The 21,947-nt window shown below is 34.0% G+C and overlaps 1 protein-coding gene across 1 annotated transcript; it reads right to left on the bottom strand.

Moving 5' to 3' along the window:
• Positions 1-19,207: 19,207 nt before the first annotated feature.
• Positions 19,208-21,567, bottom strand: LOC126744759 (uncharacterized). Its single transcript, XM_050452314.1, has 2 exons — positions 21,392-21,567; positions 19,208-20,078 (listed from the first exon to the last, which is right to left on the bottom strand). Exons 1-2 carry the CDS (start codon positions 21,505-21,507, stop codon positions 19,208-19,210), a joined length of 987 nt encoding a protein of 328 aa, XP_050308271.1. The 5' UTR covers positions 21,508-21,567.
• Positions 21,568-21,947: the final 380 nt, after the last annotated feature.

The raw sequence follows: 21,947 nt of genomic DNA on the forward strand, positions 1-21,947 counted from the left end.
ACTCACTGAACTAATAAATGTTTTAGTGTCGGGCCTCCTCGTCATCAAAGGGGAAGTAAAACCTTCTCTCTACCCTCGCAATTTCTCCGCCTTCGCCGATTAGACCAATGAAAATAATTCCGTTATTTACGCATGTGCTTTCTCGAAAATTAACCACGCCGACGACCGGCAGCTCTATCTAGGCTCTCCTTAATCTGTTTGAATAATACGATTGTTATGTGATGATTGCTATTATCAGCGTATATTTTCCCTAATTGAAATTATTACACCGCTTTATTAAAACATCATAGTCAGGTGGTTTATATTATTAATATACGAGGTGATCCTTTAATTAAGAATCGAAGAGTGAGTGGAAGAACACTTTAGTGAAAACAGAGTATTACTAAAGTGAACTTCTATATTTTGCAATAATACTATAATTCTATCTTTTGGTTGATACAAGTGATAATGCGTTTTTTTTCATTACTAACAAAGAAAGGGGTGGGAGGGTATGCATTTCATTAATCGGAGGAATTCTCAAAGCTTTGACGTGATGAGGGTTTGGAAATCATGCGTCGGCAACATTAAAACTTAAAACGTGAGTTTTGTTTGACCCCCCATCCAATTGACTAAGCAAGAAGCATAAAAAGTTTTCCTCTGTTTGTAATCATACTGATCCTCTAAATTGTAACACAGATCCTAGATTTTAGTAAGCTTTTCTATGTATGTCTCTGTTAATATCGTCATCCAAAGGTACTGAGAAATCTATGACCTGGCAAGTTCTTGTATCTTTATTAGGTAGTCTGTTGTGCTGCACGATTCGATCTGTAACGATTTCGATATCCCAATAAATTTTCGTGTGCATGAATAGGTTGGGGTTCAGACTTATGTTATTCAGGAGTTAAGTCATTGGTTAAGAGGCCCACGTTTTGAGCACTGCTTGATGAACTGCTTTACCCATGTTGTTATATCTTGACAAGTATGAAGTTGGAGCAAGTTTAATGCACGTGAAAAATAGATGTTGAATAGATTTTTCCTTTTTGTTACATAACCGACACTTTGAAGATTCTACATGTTGTTTTAGAATGTGATTCCGGTAGTATCTCGTCGGGACCACCTGGTCCTGAATCGTGATAATTTCAGTGTCAGGTAAAAGATGTAAAGTAAGTATTGCTAGCCGCTTTATAGACATACTCACCATGTAGACTATTAATAAAAACGACTGTGTTGCTTGGATTGCCATTGTCTAATTAATTTACGTTTGTTTTTCATTTTCAGGTTCATCGTGCCTATGCAGCTAGAGCCGTTCAATTGCTGATTTCGGGTGCAATATTTTATGCTTTGTCAAGGTTGTCCTTAGTTAGCGATCCAATAGTTCAAGCTCCGCGATAGCTCAATCAAGAACTCTAAAAGTATATGTTATCACCGGGTATGTCCACGTATTTTATTTTTTGAATGAAGGTAAGTTTTTAGAATTTTTGTTAGTCGCCAAAATGACTCAAAAATGTTTTAATCTTTCTCTGTTAACAGAACTTGAAATACAGCTCTGCTTGTTAAGCTTTAAGTAAAGCTTTGTAAAACTTTGTTGGAATCCTAAATACTCATAATATATTTGCTTGTGGTGATAGTGCAGGAATAATTGTGGCCGTAAGTACCATATTCTCGGTTTCTATTACTTTCCTAGTTGTCAATTTTTAGGACCGTGCATTTTAACTAAGCCCATTCCCATTTGCTGTTCTTCGTTGAAACCACCGAGTGCACACCGTGCAAGTAGGGAAATTCCATGTTGGTAAAAATTTTTGTTGGAAATTCCATGGTACGTTCAGAGTACTTTACGCACTATACGTTCAGTGCTCGACACAACGGATTCTTGTAGTGCTTAGAGATTGCCAGGGATATTTCTAATGACCTCGCAAATATTTTTAGAAATCATGCAGTCCTGTTGCACCGATCACAACTGAAATCACTGTAGTCTGCATATACCTCTGAATCTCAATTTGCAAGTCTTTGTATTTAAGTAGTTTATATTGTTATCAGATTAGATCGATACATCTATTAGGAAATAAGTTATTACTACCGCAGCTGGGGTAGCTTTTTTGCAAGAATAGAGCATCCTGATACTACATAATGGATAGTTCCATTGTATTCACGGCAAAGTGTACATCTAGGGTCAATGCCGGTTTTCATAATTGTAGCCCCTCATGGTGTTAGCTGCTATTGCTTGTCTTGATATCCTGTTATTAATGGTTCTGCCTTTGCTTTTAAATTTGCATTAGTAAGCTATTTTAGTAATAATAATGTGTTTTTTTTTAACTTTTGTTATTATTTATCGTTCAAGTTTTTAGTTAATCATTTGCTCTTGGTTCTCTAGAATTCTTTTTTTAGCTTTTCTTTAAACGATTTTACCATTAGTTACAGGCTCATTTCTGGCATAACTGAATTGGCATTAATATATTCCAAAATATGTCCTACTCTCTTTTTCTGAAATAAATGATTTGTTTTTTAATTTGAATTATAAAAAAAATTAAAAAAATACACAAAACCAAAAAATACAAACACTACAAAAATCGAAAAAAAAATTTAAAAATTATTTCTTTATTAATTTATTTGTGAAAAAAATTATTTTTAGTTGAAGATTTTTTGGATTTAAGGAAGAACCAAAAAAAATAAATAAAAAATGGAAGTTACGTACAAAAGAAGAAAAACAAATCAATTACAAGCTTTTAATTAAAAAAAAACTTTATTATAAAAAAAGTAACATGAACCAATACGAAAATAACTTATATTTAGTCTTATATTTATTTTTTGAAGATCCTTTTACCCATAAAAAATCAAGTAGTATAATACTGTACCTAATCAAATAGTTTTTGAGACTAGGACAATCACAAGGAAGACTGACATTGCACATGGATATAATAATTATTTTATTGGCAACATAGACAAAATCTTATACTTATACCAGGATACCTGAATCTGTCAGTAAATTTGTAATATTTAAAACTATATATGAGAGAAATGGAAGAAATACTTAGAAACCTAAAAAATGTTAGGAGTAACGAGAGTTAGATTTCGATAGAGTTGTGTGTCTGAATGTGTTATTGTTAAATACGGTGACCTCAAGGTACAGTTTTGGGTCCCTTGCTATTTTTTTTAAGCACACATCTCCAAAAGTCTCGACCCCCCTTCCTAAATTTTGCCTAGTTTCATTTAAAGTGGTGGGATGTTTTGTATGTAAATACCTTCTTATTTAAACATAAAAATAAACAATATTATGTGGCAAAAAATTGTTTTGGGACAATGATGTACGTGCACTGATTTTTAGTGATAAAGTATAGATTAAATTTTTGCTAAAATGCCACGCAATCTGATTTTTCAGTATGATCAATCAGGCTTTATGTCAAAAAGGTTTATCAAATCACCAGATTGAGCGTAGTTTATATATTCTACGGACTTCGAAAAGACTCATAGTGACCCTTTTCGAGGAAACTGGCAGCATGCCACGAAAGCTGGTCACTGGTCGACCTAAAGTGATTTCAGAGAGGGTTACACCTGGAGAAATCGAACGAAAACGATAAGATCTGTTCAAAGTCATTTTTTGCGTATATACTGGAGGGTAGCTTCGACGATTACCATAGGAAAGAAAGTTGCATTTTTCAACTCTAAAGGCAAAAAGGCCTTTAGGGGTGCCTACACTTACACCTGAACATAGCGCAAGACATCACCAATAGGCTTTTGAGTACCAGCATTGGCTTCTCGAGACAATGATAGTCGACAGGATAGAGTCTAGAGGGATCCAGGTAGATTGGAAGGACTTGCCAGGGAAATTGTCCCTTATCAAGGCGGATCACTAATGTTTTGGGGGAGGGTCGTCGTACTCTACATACTATCATAGAAGAAACAATGTTAGGTTTCATAAGCATACAGCAGCAATCATTGAATCTTACCACATCGCACGTAAAGGCTAGAAAACTTGTTACGGAAAGGCAATATCCAGATAATGAACTGGCCAGCGAACTTTCCAGACATAAACCCCATTGAACATGTATGGAATTATCTTGGTAGAGCAATATCCAATCCTCTTTTAACGCTACATTATTTGAGAGTAGCTTTCAAAGAGAAGAATGAAATATGCCAGAGAATTTTATCAATAACTTGATTCGTGGAATGCCGAGACGTGTTGATATATTGATTGAAAGAAGAGGCAATAATACAGACTGATGACTTAACCGTAATAAAAAGGGAATTAATATCATGGAAAAAATACTGACAGTGACAAATTTAAAAAATACTGACAGTGGCAATGAATTAGCATTATTATTATTATTAAAATAATTAATTCAGGTGCTGTATCTTAGTTTGGTTTTAGTCAATTTCCACAAAAACGGTGATATTTACCGACTTTTACTAAGAGCATCTTTTTTATGTAAAAAGCATAGGAACATCATAATCAAATGCCCAAACGGGCAGAAATTAAAGTCTTAAAGAAATGAGCCTAAATTTACCAAATACCCCCCTGATTCTGAAGCCCCTGGTAAATATTTTTTTTATTTAGTAGGTTCAAAAGAATAAACGTACTAACAATATTTTACCTCCCAAAATTGGTTGCGGTAGCTAAAGTAGCTCCGAAGCTATTAAAAAAAAACTAGTTTTTAAAGGTTACTTTCAAAGAGCTCTAGCTCCCTGAGGAAGCTTTTCCGGACCCATGTTTATATGAATTTTTGTTTTTCTTTTGACGTTTTCTATCTGCCCTAGAAGTTTGTAACATGATCAACGGAACACCCTGTATAGTATAGATTATGTGACAAAGGAAATTAAAAAAAAAAAGGTTTTAGCAAGAGTGACACAAACACTTTCAAAGTTATACTTCAGTAGTGTCGGTATTATCCTAACTATATATTCTGTCTATCAAAAGATAATCTTAAGAGCCTATTTATTCATTTTAAATTAAAACATCAAATGCTACCTGATTACATCTGTAGTAGCCTGAGGGTTTTCGAAGAGCATTAAAAATCGCAATGATTTTATCTTAACAGATAGATATAATGCTTCCCAATTGCTCAATTTGATTCTTATTCATAGAGACTTATTGGAGTTTAACAATTTTCCGGCTAACATATAAAACTGTGATAATTTAAATCAGGTCAAAAGGTTACTGAGAAAATTTATTTTAAATGGAGAATAGTGAGTTTGTCTATATATTTTTCTTTTCATATAGATTTTATTCTAGTATATTTTATGCTTGTAATAATTTCTATAGTTTTATGTTTTTTTTTTAATTTTTTGTCTTGAAAACCAACAATAATTATTTGTTTTAAACCTTTGTATGTGTCTAGCCTTCGACGCTTATTTCTCATAATCTTACATTTTTAAGTTTTTTTTATAGATAGAATTAAGTGATTAATATGTGCTACCCTTGAAGCACTTATAGGCTAAATAAATTCATTATTATTTACAATTTATTTTTTATTAATACTTGTATAATTGAATTATCAGATTTATTATTTTATTAAAATTTCTAAAAAGTCTTAATAGTATTTTTTTTACCATCAATTATATAACAGATTTTTTTAGATTTATATTAAAAATGAACTTTCTGCTTAATTATAATTTTTCTTTTGGAATTTTTCACTCTACTTAGAATTTTAAAAAAATATTTGTTAATTCCAATTAAAATTTACTTAAAAAAATGTATCGAAATTACTTAAAAACAACTATTTAAATAAAAATAAGAAACCTAAAAAAATCACAGTTAATAAGAAGTGGAAAGAAATAAATTAATATTTGATTTAAACTTAATTTAATACACTCATTAACAAGGATGTGCAAAACCAATACCTATTAATAAATATTCTGAGAATTAAAGCCATATCTTCATTATATTTTGAATAATTTAAATTATTCATTTTCACATAATAATTAATAATCTAAAGCTTTTTTTTTAATAAATAAAAAAATTTATTTGTGTTTGTTTTTATCATAGATATAAATATTTTTGCAAAATATATAATAGCCAATTTCAAATTTTTAAACTATGATTTTGACTTAAACTATTTCGCGTTTTAAAAGACCTCCAAATGAAAAACTATATGTACATTTAAATGAAAGAAAACTTTGACTAATAAAATTAAAGAAAAGCATTTCAAAAATATGAATTGTGAAGCATGTAAGGTTTATTTATGTTTTTTTCTTTGATTTGATAGACTCGATAAATTAGGAATTATTGCTTTTATCAATATTTAAAGTTATATCAGGTTTTTAATTTGACTATATATAAGTGATACCTAAAATACATTTATTAAAAAAATCCTTTATAAAAACTACATCGACTCTATATTATAATAATTTATTAAAATAAGTAATGCGTGATCGTATTTAACAGCATAATTATGTATAATTAAACAAGACTGGCGAATTTTCAGTAATGAATGAAATAAATATTGTGGAAAGGTGGAATAAGTGAAGGAAAATTATACTAAATTTTCCTTCAAAAAAAAACTTGGGAAATGGTAGATGAAGATCAATAATGAGAAAAAAATGTAGTAAAATATTTTTGGTTTCCGAAATAAAGTTAAACAAATGTCAACAGAACGTGTATCAGACGAACTTATTTTGTTTATTAATAACTGATAGTAAACAAGTCATAATGTTTGGAATTTGTTGCTTGGAATCTTTAGCAGTACTTAGTTTGTTGGTGGCTATGATCGTCTTCGATCGTTATTTTTACACGAACAAAATAAAAGCGTCAAATGTAATGGCGCATATTTTTACAAACGAAGAACTTATCGACATGGTTTTGGTTTACGGAGAAACGCATCAGAATGCCGTGGCAGCAGCTGATCTGTATGCCCAAAGATTTCCCCGAAGATATCACCCGAGACGTGGGGCTTTCTAACGTGTTATTCAGCGGGGTAGAGAAACTGGCAATTTGCGGCCGCGGCCTGGACAAGATGGAGGAGCTATTAGACCTAGGCACATTCTAAATCTGGAGGAGGATATTTTAAAAGTTATCGAAGAATAACCTGGAATTAGCACTAGAACAATTGCAGCGCGATTTGGAATATCGCAATCTACAAGTTGGCAAATTTTAAGGCACGAGTTGCTGTACCCGTTTCATGTGCAGAGGGTACAAGCCCTACTTCCAAGAGATTTGCCGCTTCTGGTGCTCGGTATTTAGAATTTTTGTGCAACAATTTACCAGTGCTCCTTGAAAATGAGAATCTCAACGTTAGGAAGAACATGTGGTTTCTTCATGATGGTGCTCCACCACATTTTTCACGACCAGTGCGACAACATTTAGATCTTGTGTTGGATAGGCCATGATGGTCCAGTTGGGTGGCCCCCTCGCTCGCCTGACGTTAATCCATTAGACTTTTATTTGTGGGGTCATATGAAAACAATGGTGTATGTAAACGAAGTTGATACTGAGGAAGAGCTACGACATCGCATAATCGCTGCCAGTGACGCAATTCGCCTACAGCCTGGTTTGGCCCGTGCATGTATGTACGTCTTCATGGATTCGACGAGCTCAAGTCTGTATCGAAAATAATGGAAACAACTCTTCGAATAGTTGCTTTAAATTAGTTTAAATTAAACACGTATAAATCGTGTAATATATAAATTTTAATTTATTTAAAACTTAATTGTGACTTTTTAAATATAAAACTTTGAACTATTTGAAAACAATTTAACAGAAATTTATATTATCAAATTTAGGCATTTTTAAACTCTATTCTATAAGTATAAAAAAATTCCATTTTAAGAGTTAGCAATTTTCATGTTTATTTCAATTTTTTTTTACAGTGTTGGAATCTTTATTGTATTCAGGCTTAGAGGGCAATTTGTAAAAAAAGGTTAAAAGCAAAAAACAATTTTTTTGACACAAACGTCTCCTAAAATCATAACTTCGATGTGCCACCCTAAATAACGCATAAATTTTATTGCAGCCTGAAAGTTACTTTGTCAATAATGATCGTATCGTTAGTTTATTGAGGGGCATTTAATTAACTAGATAACGCCCTGATCAGGATTGTAATGATGTTTTAATCAAGAGGAGTCGTAATTTATTATCGTATTAATAAATTATCCTTTTTTTTATTATAATGATGAAACCTAATAACAAATATGACGAGGGTTAATTTGGCAAACATAATTTATGTTTGTTGATTTATCTGTTCGTATTAAGGTATTAATAATAGAAACTGTTTTATTAATTTACCCAGAAAAAAAGGTTTTTCAAGAAGCAGTCTCTGGCACCTCCAATTGCATTATAAAGGGTGTTTCAATAAGCACGCAAGATTTGAATTACGCGCCATATTTGACAGTCATAATGTAACATGTTTATGACGTGACAGATCGAAACTTGACAGATGGCAGAAAGCAAATATGGAGTATGGAGTGGAACAATACGCCCTGATTGTCAAGAATTATTAGCAAAATATTGAAAGTTTACTGCCACTAAGTGCGTCCAATGTTCGGTTGAAATAATGTTCCGAATTCATATAAGATGAAAAGAATAATCAAGAACTTTGAAAATACTGGTTTGATTAGTGATGTGAAACATTCGATAGAGAATTACGTTAGAAAATTAGACATTTTAACAGGACTTTTCAGTGAATTCTCACTAAAGATTTACAGCTGCAAAATCTAACTGACTCAACAATTCACCCATTGGATCAATGCCTCTCTAAAACTTGCCTCTCTGGCTTTTTTAAGTTGCAGTTCTAGAAGGACTAATAGTCCTGCTTAACATGAGAAAAACTGAATCGCTTTACGTGCCTAGTTGCATCTTCTCCTCTTTCCCTAATAGATGAAGCAGTGGAGATCATGGCTTCATTTCTATCATCTGCTGGCTACGCTGTAAATTAATGCCTTTAGAAGAAACTGGATCGCTTCACGCTTTCCATAGAGTTCTCAGCTAGTAGAGTTTGATAGTCAATCCTAAAAAGACGCAAGTCATGTTTTCCTCCAAGATAAAACGCGCACTTCTAGCTGTTTTTATGAACAGTACCACAGATATTTTTACTTTTGTTTAACTTAACTTAAGACAACTTGGATCGCCTTCCGCCTCCAGTTCCATCTCCTTTTTGTTTAGTAATGGATGGACCAGATGAGGTTTAACAGTCAATTCAAAATCAGTTCTTCTCCAAGACAAAATGTGCATCTCCGGCAATTTTAGGTAGAGATACACCAACCTCGCCTGGTTCATCTATTTCAAATACCTTGTTCTCATCTTTCACCTCCAATTTTCAAGACCCAAGCCGAAACTGCAAAGGCATGGCTCTTCAACATCTATGCCTTTTTTCATTCTCGCAGCAAGCTTTCCATCTGAAGGAAACTGAGTTTCTTTAACAATTATGTCCACTCAATCCTCATGTAGACCTCTGCATTTCCAAACCATCCAGGCATTTCTAAATAAGTTCCTAAGAATCATCGTCAATGCTCCATGGTTCGTCGATTTCAAAACTATTCAGCTAAAAAATATCTCTGGATGACGAAAAGTACCACCCATGGTTAGAGACTTCCATTACCACGGCTCCCCCCTAATACCTTGGAAAGGACTATCTCCTAAATAAATAAGTAGAATGTAGTTTTTAGAAGGCAGTGGATCAAAGAGTGATAAAACCATACTAAGGACTGTGGCATATCCAGTTGCTTCTACATTTTGTTATTTTAAACCCGATATCTTTCGGTTTGTGTGGACTATTGGTGACTAAGTACCATAAAATATCAAGATCATTAATACCAAGCCTCTATATGCTTATCAAAAATTGATGTTTGGTTGATCAGATGTAGAATCTTGTGGAAAATTAGAAAGAAAAAACTCTGGAGGTCCCCAATTGTAACTCATTCAGTTTCTAGACATGCACTTAAAATAAATTTAGGGGTAACATTTTATTTCACGTGGTTTTGCTTTTGAAGTTATTGAGGCTACTCAATAACTGAACTTCAATGAACTGAAAAAACTCTGATACTGTCAAAGCCTTTCAAAAAATCTCAATCTCTTGGAAACTCAACTCACAATTTTATTGATCTTAGGTTCATAAGAAAGCTGATGAGGTCCTTTAAAAAAAATTCTTTTTTTTTTCTTCTTGTTTTGTTTATATTTTTAATATGTGAGTATTAGTCTGCGTCTTATTTTATTAACATTTAATTTTTACCCCGGACTTGTAACATGTAGTGTTTCTATCGGTTTTTCTTTTTATTAGTGAATACATCACAAGAAGATCTGATGATGCCTAGTACAGGCGAAACACGTGTAATCCTTTGACTTTGTATTCAATATATTTGAAGCCTGTGACTTGGAGTTTGAGTTATTACTACTTAATTCAAGTCGGCCTCCTTGAGAAAAAATGGACTATTTTTTAACCATTTTAATGATAGAATGTACAGCGGCCTTCCGGCAGGACGTATGAGGCACATTTGAGTACGTAAGAAATCGCTAAATATTCGGACTTTAGGTCGTACCAGCAGGACAAATGTACATATATTCTGATTTGTAAATGATTGTCCTACAAGCGCATTTTTAAATGACGCCAATATCTGTATTGAGTCCGATTTTATAAGGGTTTAAACTTGTCAATTAGTTACGCGTGAAAAATGGATATCGGCAGTCGTATTTTTACACCCGCTACGGTTTTTGATTCAAAAAATGATAATTCGTGGAGTAAATCACAGTTTGCGGATAAATGGCAAACTTCAGTGTGTTATGGCGTTGTGAAAAAAATGTTTAAAACAACAAATATGGCATTAGTAGAGTGGGAATTAGATGGAAACCAAACAAAAATTAGTTGCAAACATCTGCGACTTGCTAATAATGGTTTTAGTGGCATATGTTTGTAATTTAGAGCAAATACAGGATTTTATTTGTATTTTATCTCGGCGTATTTTTACATTCCCGTTTTTTATTTATTCAGGGAGCTAGCCAATATTAGTTTGGTAAGGATTACAGGTACATGTTTTTTCAAAATTAGGAAAATTTAATGAAGGCTAAAATACTCTTTTTATGAAATACAAATTTAATTTTTGGGAATGGGTAAGATTTTAGTGTTGAAAAAAACTTTGTTGGTTGGTATGAAGGTGATTTTGTAAATATTAGGTGTCCCACTCGTAAATAGAATCAACGCATCCGAGCGTTTTCTAAAAAAGCTAACTGCCCGTTATTGCCATTCTTTTTAATTGTATTTTTCTTTTAAGGCTTATTAGAAACAAAAGCCCCACCACTCAAACGCAAAATTACTGATGCCATGATATCCAGCTGTAATGATGAGCCTCACCAAACGTCATCTTCGTCTTCCTCTGCATCATCTGATTCCGATTCAGCTGACGACGATGCAGTATCCACCATGGAGACTGAATCTGAGAGTTATATGCCAGTTATTCACAGTAACAGTTCATGACTGTACCTGGACTTTTGGAGAAACCGGGACCATCAATGCTTTCAAAGATGCGCAATATAAGCCCCAATTACATGTTAATAACATACCAAACATGACTGAGTTAGATTTTTGGCTAGCATTTTTTCCGTCTGAAGATATAGATCTTATTATCCAAAGTACCAATGCAAGACTGAAGGAGCGCCGAAGAGCTGTAGCGACCTGTACAAGGCTTTAGGAATTATGTATGCGATGACTCTGAATTCACTGCATACAAAGCGAGAGTATCGGAGTACCGAATCTGGTTTGTTTCCGGCTCCTGCTTTTGGTCAAAGGTTTGGGATAGGATTACATCGATTCGAAGAAATCATCAATTGCCTGGCATTTGCAATCCCTACTGCTGAAGAACTTAACAATGAAGAAAATATGGATAACTAGTACCAAGTCAGAACGTTCTTCGATATGACAACATCTAAATGGTATGATATTTTCAGTCCGGGCTATAAGGTAACCGTCGACGAATCGATGTTTGCGTGGTACGGAAAAGGACTTCATAATGAACGCGATGGTATGCCAGCTGTAATAAAAATACAAAGAAAGCCAAAAGGTGTCGGTTGCAAATGCAAAACCATTGCTGATATTCAGTCTGGAATCATGACAGTGCTTAAAATAAACGAAGGAAAAGAGGCAATGCAGAAAAAGAAATGGGAACGAGAACTGGGCGCAGAAACTGCGACAACTCTGGGACTTACCCGTCCGTGGCATGGATCTGGACGTATTGTAGTAGGCGACTCGTGGTTTGCTTCTGTCAAGACGTCTGTAGAGCTCAATAAAAGGGGCCTGTATTTTTTAAGAGTCGTAAAAAGAGCAACCCGAAATTATCCAATACAGGAGGCAAAAATACGTTGCCCAGAAGAAAAAGGCAAGTCTATTGCTGCCACCTGTGTGATCGCAGATCCATACATCAAACTAACATGTGTTGCTTGGCGTGACAAGAAGGTTCACACATTCATAGGTTCTTGCAGTACAACTCTGCCAGGTGAACCTGCGATAAAAAAATGCCAACAAGAAAACCATTATCAAAGAAGTGGAGCGAATCAAGCTAGTGGAGGATTATTTTGATGAAGCCCCCGCAGTCGATATTCATAACCATATTCGTCAAAACGGCTTAGCTCTAGAAACTACATGGAATACTCAGAGATGACAGCATAGAATCTTTGGAATTATAGAGACAAATGCCTTTCTAGCGTATAAATATTTTTAAAAAGATTTTAATAAAAAGCATTCTGATTTTACTGCAGCTTTGGCATTACAACTTATTAATAACCAATGGACAGGTGCTGTAGTAGAAACTCCGCGGCAAGTACATAATAAAGCACGGCTACCCCCGAGACAAGATTGGCTTCCTGGAGAACACACTCTCATTATCCTGAGTAAGGAAGATGAACGGCAAAGAGTGCAAAGAAAGTGTATTATTTGCAGTAGAATAAGAAATGTGCAGCAGAAGTCTAGTTGCAGATGTAGCGCTTGTGGAATCCGAGCAGTAATGTGTGCTCCAACTACTGGAAGAATTTTTTTCACATATCACATTCAGCATGGTATACCAGCCTAATTTTTTATCAACATAAATTTATTTCATTTTTTATATAAAATCCTTATATGTTAAGTTGATTAAAATATTACCGTTTCATTTAAAATGTTTTATATTTTATTTTGTACTTACATATCAAGATAAAGTTAATAAAAATAATCGTTTTTAAACATTGAACTTCTGGAAATACAAATATGCCCAAATATTTGTATTTCCTAAATATTTAGAGTCCTGCCAGCAGGACATGCACTGATTAAGACGATGAGGCTGCATGTTTTATTTTTTTATTTTACACCTGTACTGCCAGAAGGACGTTTTGTTCTGCTTGCAGGCTAATCTTATGAGCGGAAAGAAGTCCTGCCGGCCGGACATGTGTCTCTGTACACTCTATCATTAAAGTTATTGAGTAAGTTATAATAGTATATTGGAACGTAGTTGCTACTATAACCACTACACTAATTAATTTAATAGTATTTTGAATAAGATACTAACTTGTAGATTGATTTGTCTGAGAGGAAATGTAGATAACAACATTATTGAGTAAAAATGTCTTAATTTTCCAGAAATATAAAGAGGAATTGGTTCTCTTTATGGAAAAGAATTGCTTGTATTTTCTTCTCGGAACATATACATCAAAGGTGTTTGGAAGCACTTCTTAAATCAAGATAGAATATATTAACCAGGAGTAAAACCTTATTAAGTTAATCTTTGATCGAGGTTTCAAAACTTCAATTGAGAGAAGTTTGTACTAATGATTTGTATATTATTTGGTTCATGATTTGTTGTTGTTTAAGCACCTAATGTTATCATTATGTTAGTAAAATTTATCTGGATCTTTAACACATCATAAATATTATTCCAAAATATACTTTTATTTATAAAAAAAAAACACAGTAAATCAATTTTGCAATAATCTATCTACATAAGCCTACAGCTCTAGGAAAACTTAACATTTTTTTGACTTCATGCCTTCTGATGTTAAAAATAAACTAAATCTAAGAATAATCCTTTAAATCATAGTCTGATCAACATAAATCTTAAAACTCACTTCTAGCCTCTTCTAGCGAATGATGGTAAAAAGTAAACTCCACTTTCAGCATTGTCCATATCTTCATCAACGTTTTGCACGGACCTCTTGCCTCTTCTCGCGAACGATGGTAGGAAATAAACGCCACTCTCAGCATTATCCAGATCATCTACTGACCTCTTGCCTCTTCTGGCAAATGATGGTAAGAAGTAGACGCCACTTTCAGCATTATCCATGTCCTCATCTACTTTCTGGATGGATCTCTTACCTCTTCTTGCAAACGATGGAAGGAAATACACACCACTCTCAGCATTGTCCATGTCCTCTGCTTGGTCCGCTGAACGTTTAGATATTCTTTCCATACCAGTTAAGCCAAAATTCTTCTCGGTATACAAGGAGCGTTTTTCCAGCTTCTTTCCAGGTTTTCCTGCTGCTAAGGCCACCAGGGCCACCAACAAGAACACCGCAAATGCGGTTTTCATTTTTTATTGTCGAACGTTTCTCTCTTTGCACTCAAATAATTCGAATTTAAATTTTATCGAATTTTCTTTCGTATTTATATGGTCCGATGGTTCGATTAGCATCGGGGTGCTAATTGCCATTATAATGTTTGACGCACATGTATGGTAATTTGTCTTATTATGGCAATTTGTCAGTATGTTGGATTAAGAAATTTAGATTACTACCGTATTGAGGGTTAAAAGGTGTTTAAGTGGTGATATTTGGTTGTTTAAATATTATGATTTCCTTGGAGAATTTTAAAATAATGAGAAATGCTATGCAGTTAAAAGTTTTTGGTTTTATAGACTAGGACACTTACGTCATTTCTTTCGATAAAAGTTTTCCCGAAAATAATTCTTCTTAAAATGAAAGAACGCTGAAGCTTAATATTAAAACTTATCCTTGATGTTTTTCAATAGTCTAAAAATTATCTTCTGAACGTAGGTTGGTTGCTAACGTTTTCCAAAGGAAATATGGCCTAACGCAATGTTCACTTAGGACAAGGCAATTTTCAGGATGTAAGAACTGCCACTGTCAGAACATAAACGTTGTCGTTTAAATGTTTTGACTGTCAGATTTGTAGAACCATAAATTGCAAATACTTTTATATATGCAGTACTTAAAAACCCAGTTAATTGCAACTTAGTTCAAGGATAACGCATTTTGATACAGGATTCATGTGAAAAGCTATAAAATAGTTATTAACTTTATAATTAAATAAAAACTATTAAATTAAAATTATTGATTCATTTACTGTAAAAGTGGGCAATTAATCCCAATAAATAAATAATGAAGTGATCATAGCATGAGCGACCGGCTAAAGTCGATTAACCCTTTAAATATCTAATAAACCACCCATCAAATAATATTTTTTTATGTGATAAACCTGACGATGACATCTGATGCTTAATAACCCTATCATTAACAGACTGACGTCCCCTGTTTCGCCTCTTTGTGCATCCTGTCCTTTGTACTAACTTTTAATTATATAAATATAGGTAAGCACAGATGACGTTATATTATTATTTCAATTAATTAGAGGGTTAATAAATGGAGCAGTATCAATTCTGGAAAACCGCTGATCGATTTTAATTATTTTTTCGTTGGAAAAATGTCATAAAAAGGGATCTAATAATAACGCATTTGGCTTGTGTATCCTCCATATTAGAACCTAATTTGAGAAGGTACTCTTTGTTGACTTTTCTCCTTGAATTAGATTAGATCAGTAGCTCCATAATCTCAAAGCGTCCTTTAATTTATAGAGACATTTATTAATTTATCATAAATCTATCACATATCCTACTAATGTCACTTAAAATGTTGCAAGAGCCTTAGAGACTTTATTATCCAGCAAAGGAGGAAAATATGATGAAATTAATGCCAAGAAAAGATGAAGTTTAACATATTCCAAAAACAGGAATTTAAAAGAAGATACAGTTTCTAGTGCCTAAACAAATAGAACTATAGTTGAATAATTAGCTAATCTTCAATTGAGGGGAAAAGACATTGTACAGCAAACTAAGGAAGTACAAGTTGTCTTTGAGATCAAGAGATCAAGGGCAATTGACTTTTTGTAAATACGAATGACTTCGTGGAAACCAGTCTAATAGACCAATTTCCTCTATTCTAACCCATGGCATAATCTTATCTTATAGAGTTGTTTCTACTGTGGAATTTTATTTATTTATGGATCTGATATACCGTTAAGCACGATCAGTAGATATTGTCAGTATTTCATCAATATTTTGAAATTCACCTCACACTATCAATATTTCTATCAGTAATCTATACAATATTTAGTTTTGTTGTGATCGTTCTTTCTCGTATTCCTCTTCTTCAAAAAAATGAGCAATAAACAAAAAGCTTGTGTTGCCATTATATTGTACTGTACAAGTTTTATACGCAAGAAGCAAAAGAGACGTTGGATGAAACAATGGATAGGTCAGCGTCAAAAATACACTCATTTAAATTTGTTAAATTTTATAAATAAGACGGATCCAGATGATTATCGAAACTATTTCCGAATAAGTAGTGATGTGTACAATGAACTCCTCAATCTCCTAAGGCCTTCTATTACCAAACAGGACACAAACATGAGGCAAGCAATATCAGCAAACGAAAGGACGTTGACGTTACGATTTTTAGCTACTGGGAGATCGTTTGAGGATCTAAAATTTTCCACTATCATTTCTCCTACAACCATAAGTGAAATTGTGATGGAGGTTTGCGATGACATAATTGAATTATTGGCAGACTACATCAAAGTAAGTAAACATTATTTTTACATAAAACTAATATGTTTTTTTATTATTTTATTTTACATTAGAAGTTATTACAATTTATTTAAATGAACTTAAATATGTCTGTATAGTAGAAGGATCTGTTGGTGATTGTGGTGTGTGTTCTGTTTGAAGATTTTAGGATACATTTTGCAGCTCTAAATATTGTCGATTTTGACTATCGTTGTGTGCTTCATCCAATGGCATTGGTGGAGAGAACATGGGCGTTGAAGTGTAACTATAGTTGCAACTTGCAGATGATAAACTTTGAACTGATGGTGCTCTTGAATATACATCGACAAAATTTGCTTCGTCACAATTTATTTTGACGGAGCTTTTGGTTAAGGTGCCCTGTTCCGCCTCGAAAAGAACATCATTTATGTATTTCTTCCCCAACCTTCGTTGTTGTGGGTCAATAAGACTTTTCAACTTTGCTTCCCAAATTTTTCCAATGGGATAATTATCGTCTTTAGTTAGATATTCACGCGCCACGGATAATAGCTGCTGACGATCTTGGTTATCCTGGTTTCCAGTAGCTTTTCTTTTTGTTGCTTTCTCAGTTCTATCAGTGCCGTCTTTTTGTTGCATGTCTTCAGAATGCTGAAACAATAGGAAACAGATCAATGAATTAAATGCGTTGTTTTTTTAGATACCATTAACCGGAGACGAATGGGAGAAAATAGCAAAGGACTTTGGGGCAAAGTGGCAATTTTGGAACTGCCTTGGGGCAATAGACGGAAAACACGTTCACATTATTAAACCAGCGAATTCCGGATCAAGGTACTATAATTACAAGGGCACCCACAGCATCGTTTTGATGGTGATTGTAGGTAGATGCTAATTCTACGGACGGGTATCGGATGGAGGAGTTCTTTACAATACCGATTTTTGGGAAATGCTCCAAAACAATCGGCTGAATATTCCTGATGCCTCAAAACTGCCAAATACCGACGAAAAATTTCGTCGGTATTTGGCAGCATTTTTAAATATTACGCTGAGCGAACATTTATAGCTATATATATATATTTCAAAAAGCTATAAATTTATCACCTGAAAAGGCCACCGTTGTTGTTTTAGCCTGCTGTTATCTACACAATTTTTTAATGAAAACAGCAAATACAAATAATTATTATAATAACATATTAAATGTAGAAAACAAGGAAACAGGGGACGTCGTTATTGGCACAGACAGATCCGAACATACATTGAATGGGCTTCGTTTAGGATCATATCGAAATGCATCAAAAAACGCTAAGCAAGTTAGGGAACGCTTTAGGAATTACTTAAATAAAGAGGGGCAAGTGGATTGGCAAAGAAAAATATTGAATTTAACTTAATCGAAATAGGTATTTTGGTTTGTTTAAAAAATGTAAAATGTAACTTTCCTGTTCCAATAAAACACTATTTACTTACCTCATTTTGTTTTAAGCGGAGAACACATATACGCGATCACGACCACGATCGCGATCAGGATCACGATGGCGATCAGACGCGTCAAAAGTAAAGAAATGTAGCCGCACATACTTGTCGCGACCTGTTAGCGATACGGTGGCGTTCTGCAGCGTTCGATCCCGCGTTCCTCGCCAGAAAGCGAGCAGCGGCGATCAAACGCAGCAGGTTACGTTGATCGCGGATCGTAAGTTAAAAAATGGCCGATTTCACGGAAGAATTTATTGAACATGTAAAGAAACATGATGTTTTATTCGATATGGCACATCGTGATTATAAGAATGTTCGTATTAAAAGTAAAGTATGGGACGACATTGCCAAGGATATGGGAAATCATCATACTGGTAAGTAATAAACTATTGTTTTGTATACACATAATATATTTGTTAATTTATACATATAACTACATATAGCTACACATATAAATAAATAAATTAATTTATTGTACAGGGTGTCTCAAATTCGTGGCTCAACATGGGGAACTCCGTAACTATGGGAGGTTGGTTAAATTATAGAAAAGTTGCGAAATTTTGAGCCTAATAATATGACATTTAAAAAATTAATAAAACCCGAACGGTTCCGAAGATAATTGAAAAAACTATCGTCGTATTTTAAAATTAGATCACAAAGAAGCTTAGAAAAACATTAAATCAAATTTTGAACATTTTGTTTTTTTTTCTTTTTATCTTCGGGACCGTTCGGGTTTTATTAATCTTTTAAATGGCAAATATGCCGGCACTGGCAATATGCCTAACGATAGTTAGGCCTAAAAATGCGTAACTTTTGTCTAATTTAACCAACCCTGTTATGGAGATCACCCATAGTTACGGAGTTCCCCATGTTGAGGCACGAATTGGAGACACCCTGTACACTCTTCAAGTCGTGTTGTAAAGTAATTAAAGTATGTTTAAATAAACCAAGAAGTAAAATCTTAAATATCAAGAAAAATACTTAACAATTCCATACTTTTGGACATAATATGTGTAAGTTTATTATGAGTAACATACTTTTACAAATTACTGAAATGGGAAACAAATTTTTCACGTATCCCAAACGCTAGGTTTACCGCTCTTCTTCTATCAACTGGCAAGGGATGGAATACCTGTACTGGCATATCATTGTGTTCTTGTAGATTAAGATATTTTTGGTCAATATTTTTTTCCCGTAAAAAGTTGTGTAATACACAGGCTGTTTTTACAAGCTTTGTAGCCGTGCTAACTTTTACTTCTAAGGGTCTAAAAAAAAATCTCCATTTGTGTGCCAGTATGCCAAAAGCGTTTTCCACAACGCGACGAGCTTTACATAGATGGTAATTGAATTTTTCTTTACTACGGTCATATCTCGCTTGTCTGTAGGGAAATGGTCTCATTAAGTAAGTACTTAAGGTAAAAGCTTCATCGCCTATCAAAACACATGGAACCTCATCATCTTTACCGGCAAATGGCCTGTTAGGAGGAATATTAAATGTTCCATTTTCAAATCTTCTTCCCATAGCAGATTGCTCGAAGATACCTCCATCACTATTTTTACCATAGGCACCAACATCTACACAAATAAATTTATATTCAGGGTCAACAATCGCCATGAGAACAATTGAAAATTTTTTTAAGTAGGAAAAATAATTTGATCCACTATTTTGGGGACACCTGATTGTCACGTGCTTCCCGTCTATGCTTCCTAAACAGTTAGGAAACTGCCATAAGTTTTCATAGCCCAAAACTGATTTTTCCCATAGCTCTTGTGTGGGCTCTGGCATATAAATTGGCTGCAGTTTACTCCATATAACAGTGCAAACCTCTTCAACAATTATAGCAACTGTTGAAAATCCCAATCGAAAACTGTGACCGATTGTTTTGTAAGAGTCGCCGGTTGCCAAAAATCTAGAAAAAATATGGTGTCTTAAATCTCTCTTTCTGATACCAATAAAATTAAAATCACGAAATTTTTACCTACATAGTTGCTAAATAAATAAAGTGTGTTCATTATTGTTAAGTGTCAAAGTCAAAACTTAATTAATTTCATATAAAATCATAAATTTTTCATAAATATCGAATAAAACCTCCCTAAATGCTGCCAAAGCTGTGGCAAATCTCATTCCCAAGCAGTCAAAAGACCTATACAATAAAGAATTTAAGAGGTTTTAGAATGATTTATTAATTAGTTATTTCTGTTAATGCCCTAGGGTATTATATAGCATTTAATATGTCTGGTAACTATGATGTTATGAAATAATATTATACGAGTAGGACATAAAAAATATTTCAGCAAAAGGTATTAGCAAAAAATATTTCATTGTTAATTTAGATTTATTTAAACGGGCATGTTTTAATGGTGTACTATTTTTATTTGCAGGCGACGATTTAAAGAAGCGCTGGAAAAATTTGAAGGATTCTTTCTCAAAACACTTACGTTCCGAGAAAACCCGAACTGGACAAGCAGCTAAGTCGATCTCTCGCTATAAAGCCTGGCCTTGGGCACAGCATATGGAAAGTTTTCGACCTTTCTTACAATTTGCTGTAACAGATTCTAATATTGCTGATACCAACATAGGAGTAAGTGAAGAAATTGAAGCATCTGACGTTCAAAATGAAGCTACACAAATGACTGAAAACATACTAAGCGAAGCAAGTACTGACCAAGAAACATCGAAGCAAATTTCATGTCATAATCGAAGACCAGAGAAAAAAAGAAAATCGATGGAACTTCCAGCACCCAACAATTCATCATCTGCTGATAAAATTATTAAGTACTTAAATGAAAGGCACTCTGACATTAAAAGTAACTGCAACAGCTGCAACATTTCAAGGATATGCTGCAAGCGTGAAGAGACTATCGAATCGACGGCAGACTGTAATTAAATTTAAAATTGCTAAATTAATTATGGAAGAAGAACTCGCACAGGAGGCGGAAGCTCAGGAGCAAAGCCGGCCAGGGACAAGTTATTCAAGGGCTTCCGCTTCTTCATCTTACGAAATGGATTTGCGATCTCCATTTGACAATGAATCTTCTTATCACGAATTATCAAACCCAAGCAATCTACCTGGAAGTTCTAATGACCTGAATTCTTCCGGTGCAACTTGGTATGAGGATCTGTGTAAAACCACCATCTAACTCCATAAAATGTGTTTTTTTCTTTAATTTCTTTATATTACTTTGGAATAATAAACTTGCTTACAATATGTTTATGACTTACCTTAATGTGACGGCTAATCGTTCTGTTGCGCCAATCGGTTCTCTAAATGTAGTTTCTTGTTTTGTAATATCGTCCTTGATAAGATTTATTATTTCATCAAAACATTCAAAATTCATTCTAAAGTAAGTATAGAATCGATTTTCGTCTCTACGGAGCTCAGGATATAACCTATGAAATTCGCCTTCGTCCTTGCGTTTTTTATTAATCTCGTGTACCCAAACGTTCCGTCTTTTTATCCTAAAAAAACAGAATAACCTAAGTGGATTCTTGTCTAATGGACGAGAAGTAATTAGATAATCTGAGATTACCTTCGCCTATCATTATTGCAATTTTCATCTTCATCCAATAATATTGCAAGAAGTAGTGCCTCTTCCTCAAAATCCTCCATTGACACTTTTAACCCGCCCTCAGATTTAAAATAAGCTGTTTATGTATGCGTGCACTTCGACTGAGCCTAATCGCGATCGCGGATATGTATCCACCCCTTCTGAACGCAAGGATCGCGATCGTGGTCGTGATCGCGTATATGTGTTTTCCGCTTTATTGAGCTTCTTCC

The sequence above is a fragment of the Anthonomus grandis genome, chromosome 14, assembly GCF_022605725.1.
Source record: "Anthonomus grandis grandis chromosome 14, icAntGran1.3, whole genome shotgun sequence".
Taxonomy (NCBI): domain Eukaryota; kingdom Metazoa; phylum Arthropoda; class Insecta; order Coleoptera; family Curculionidae; genus Anthonomus; species Anthonomus grandis.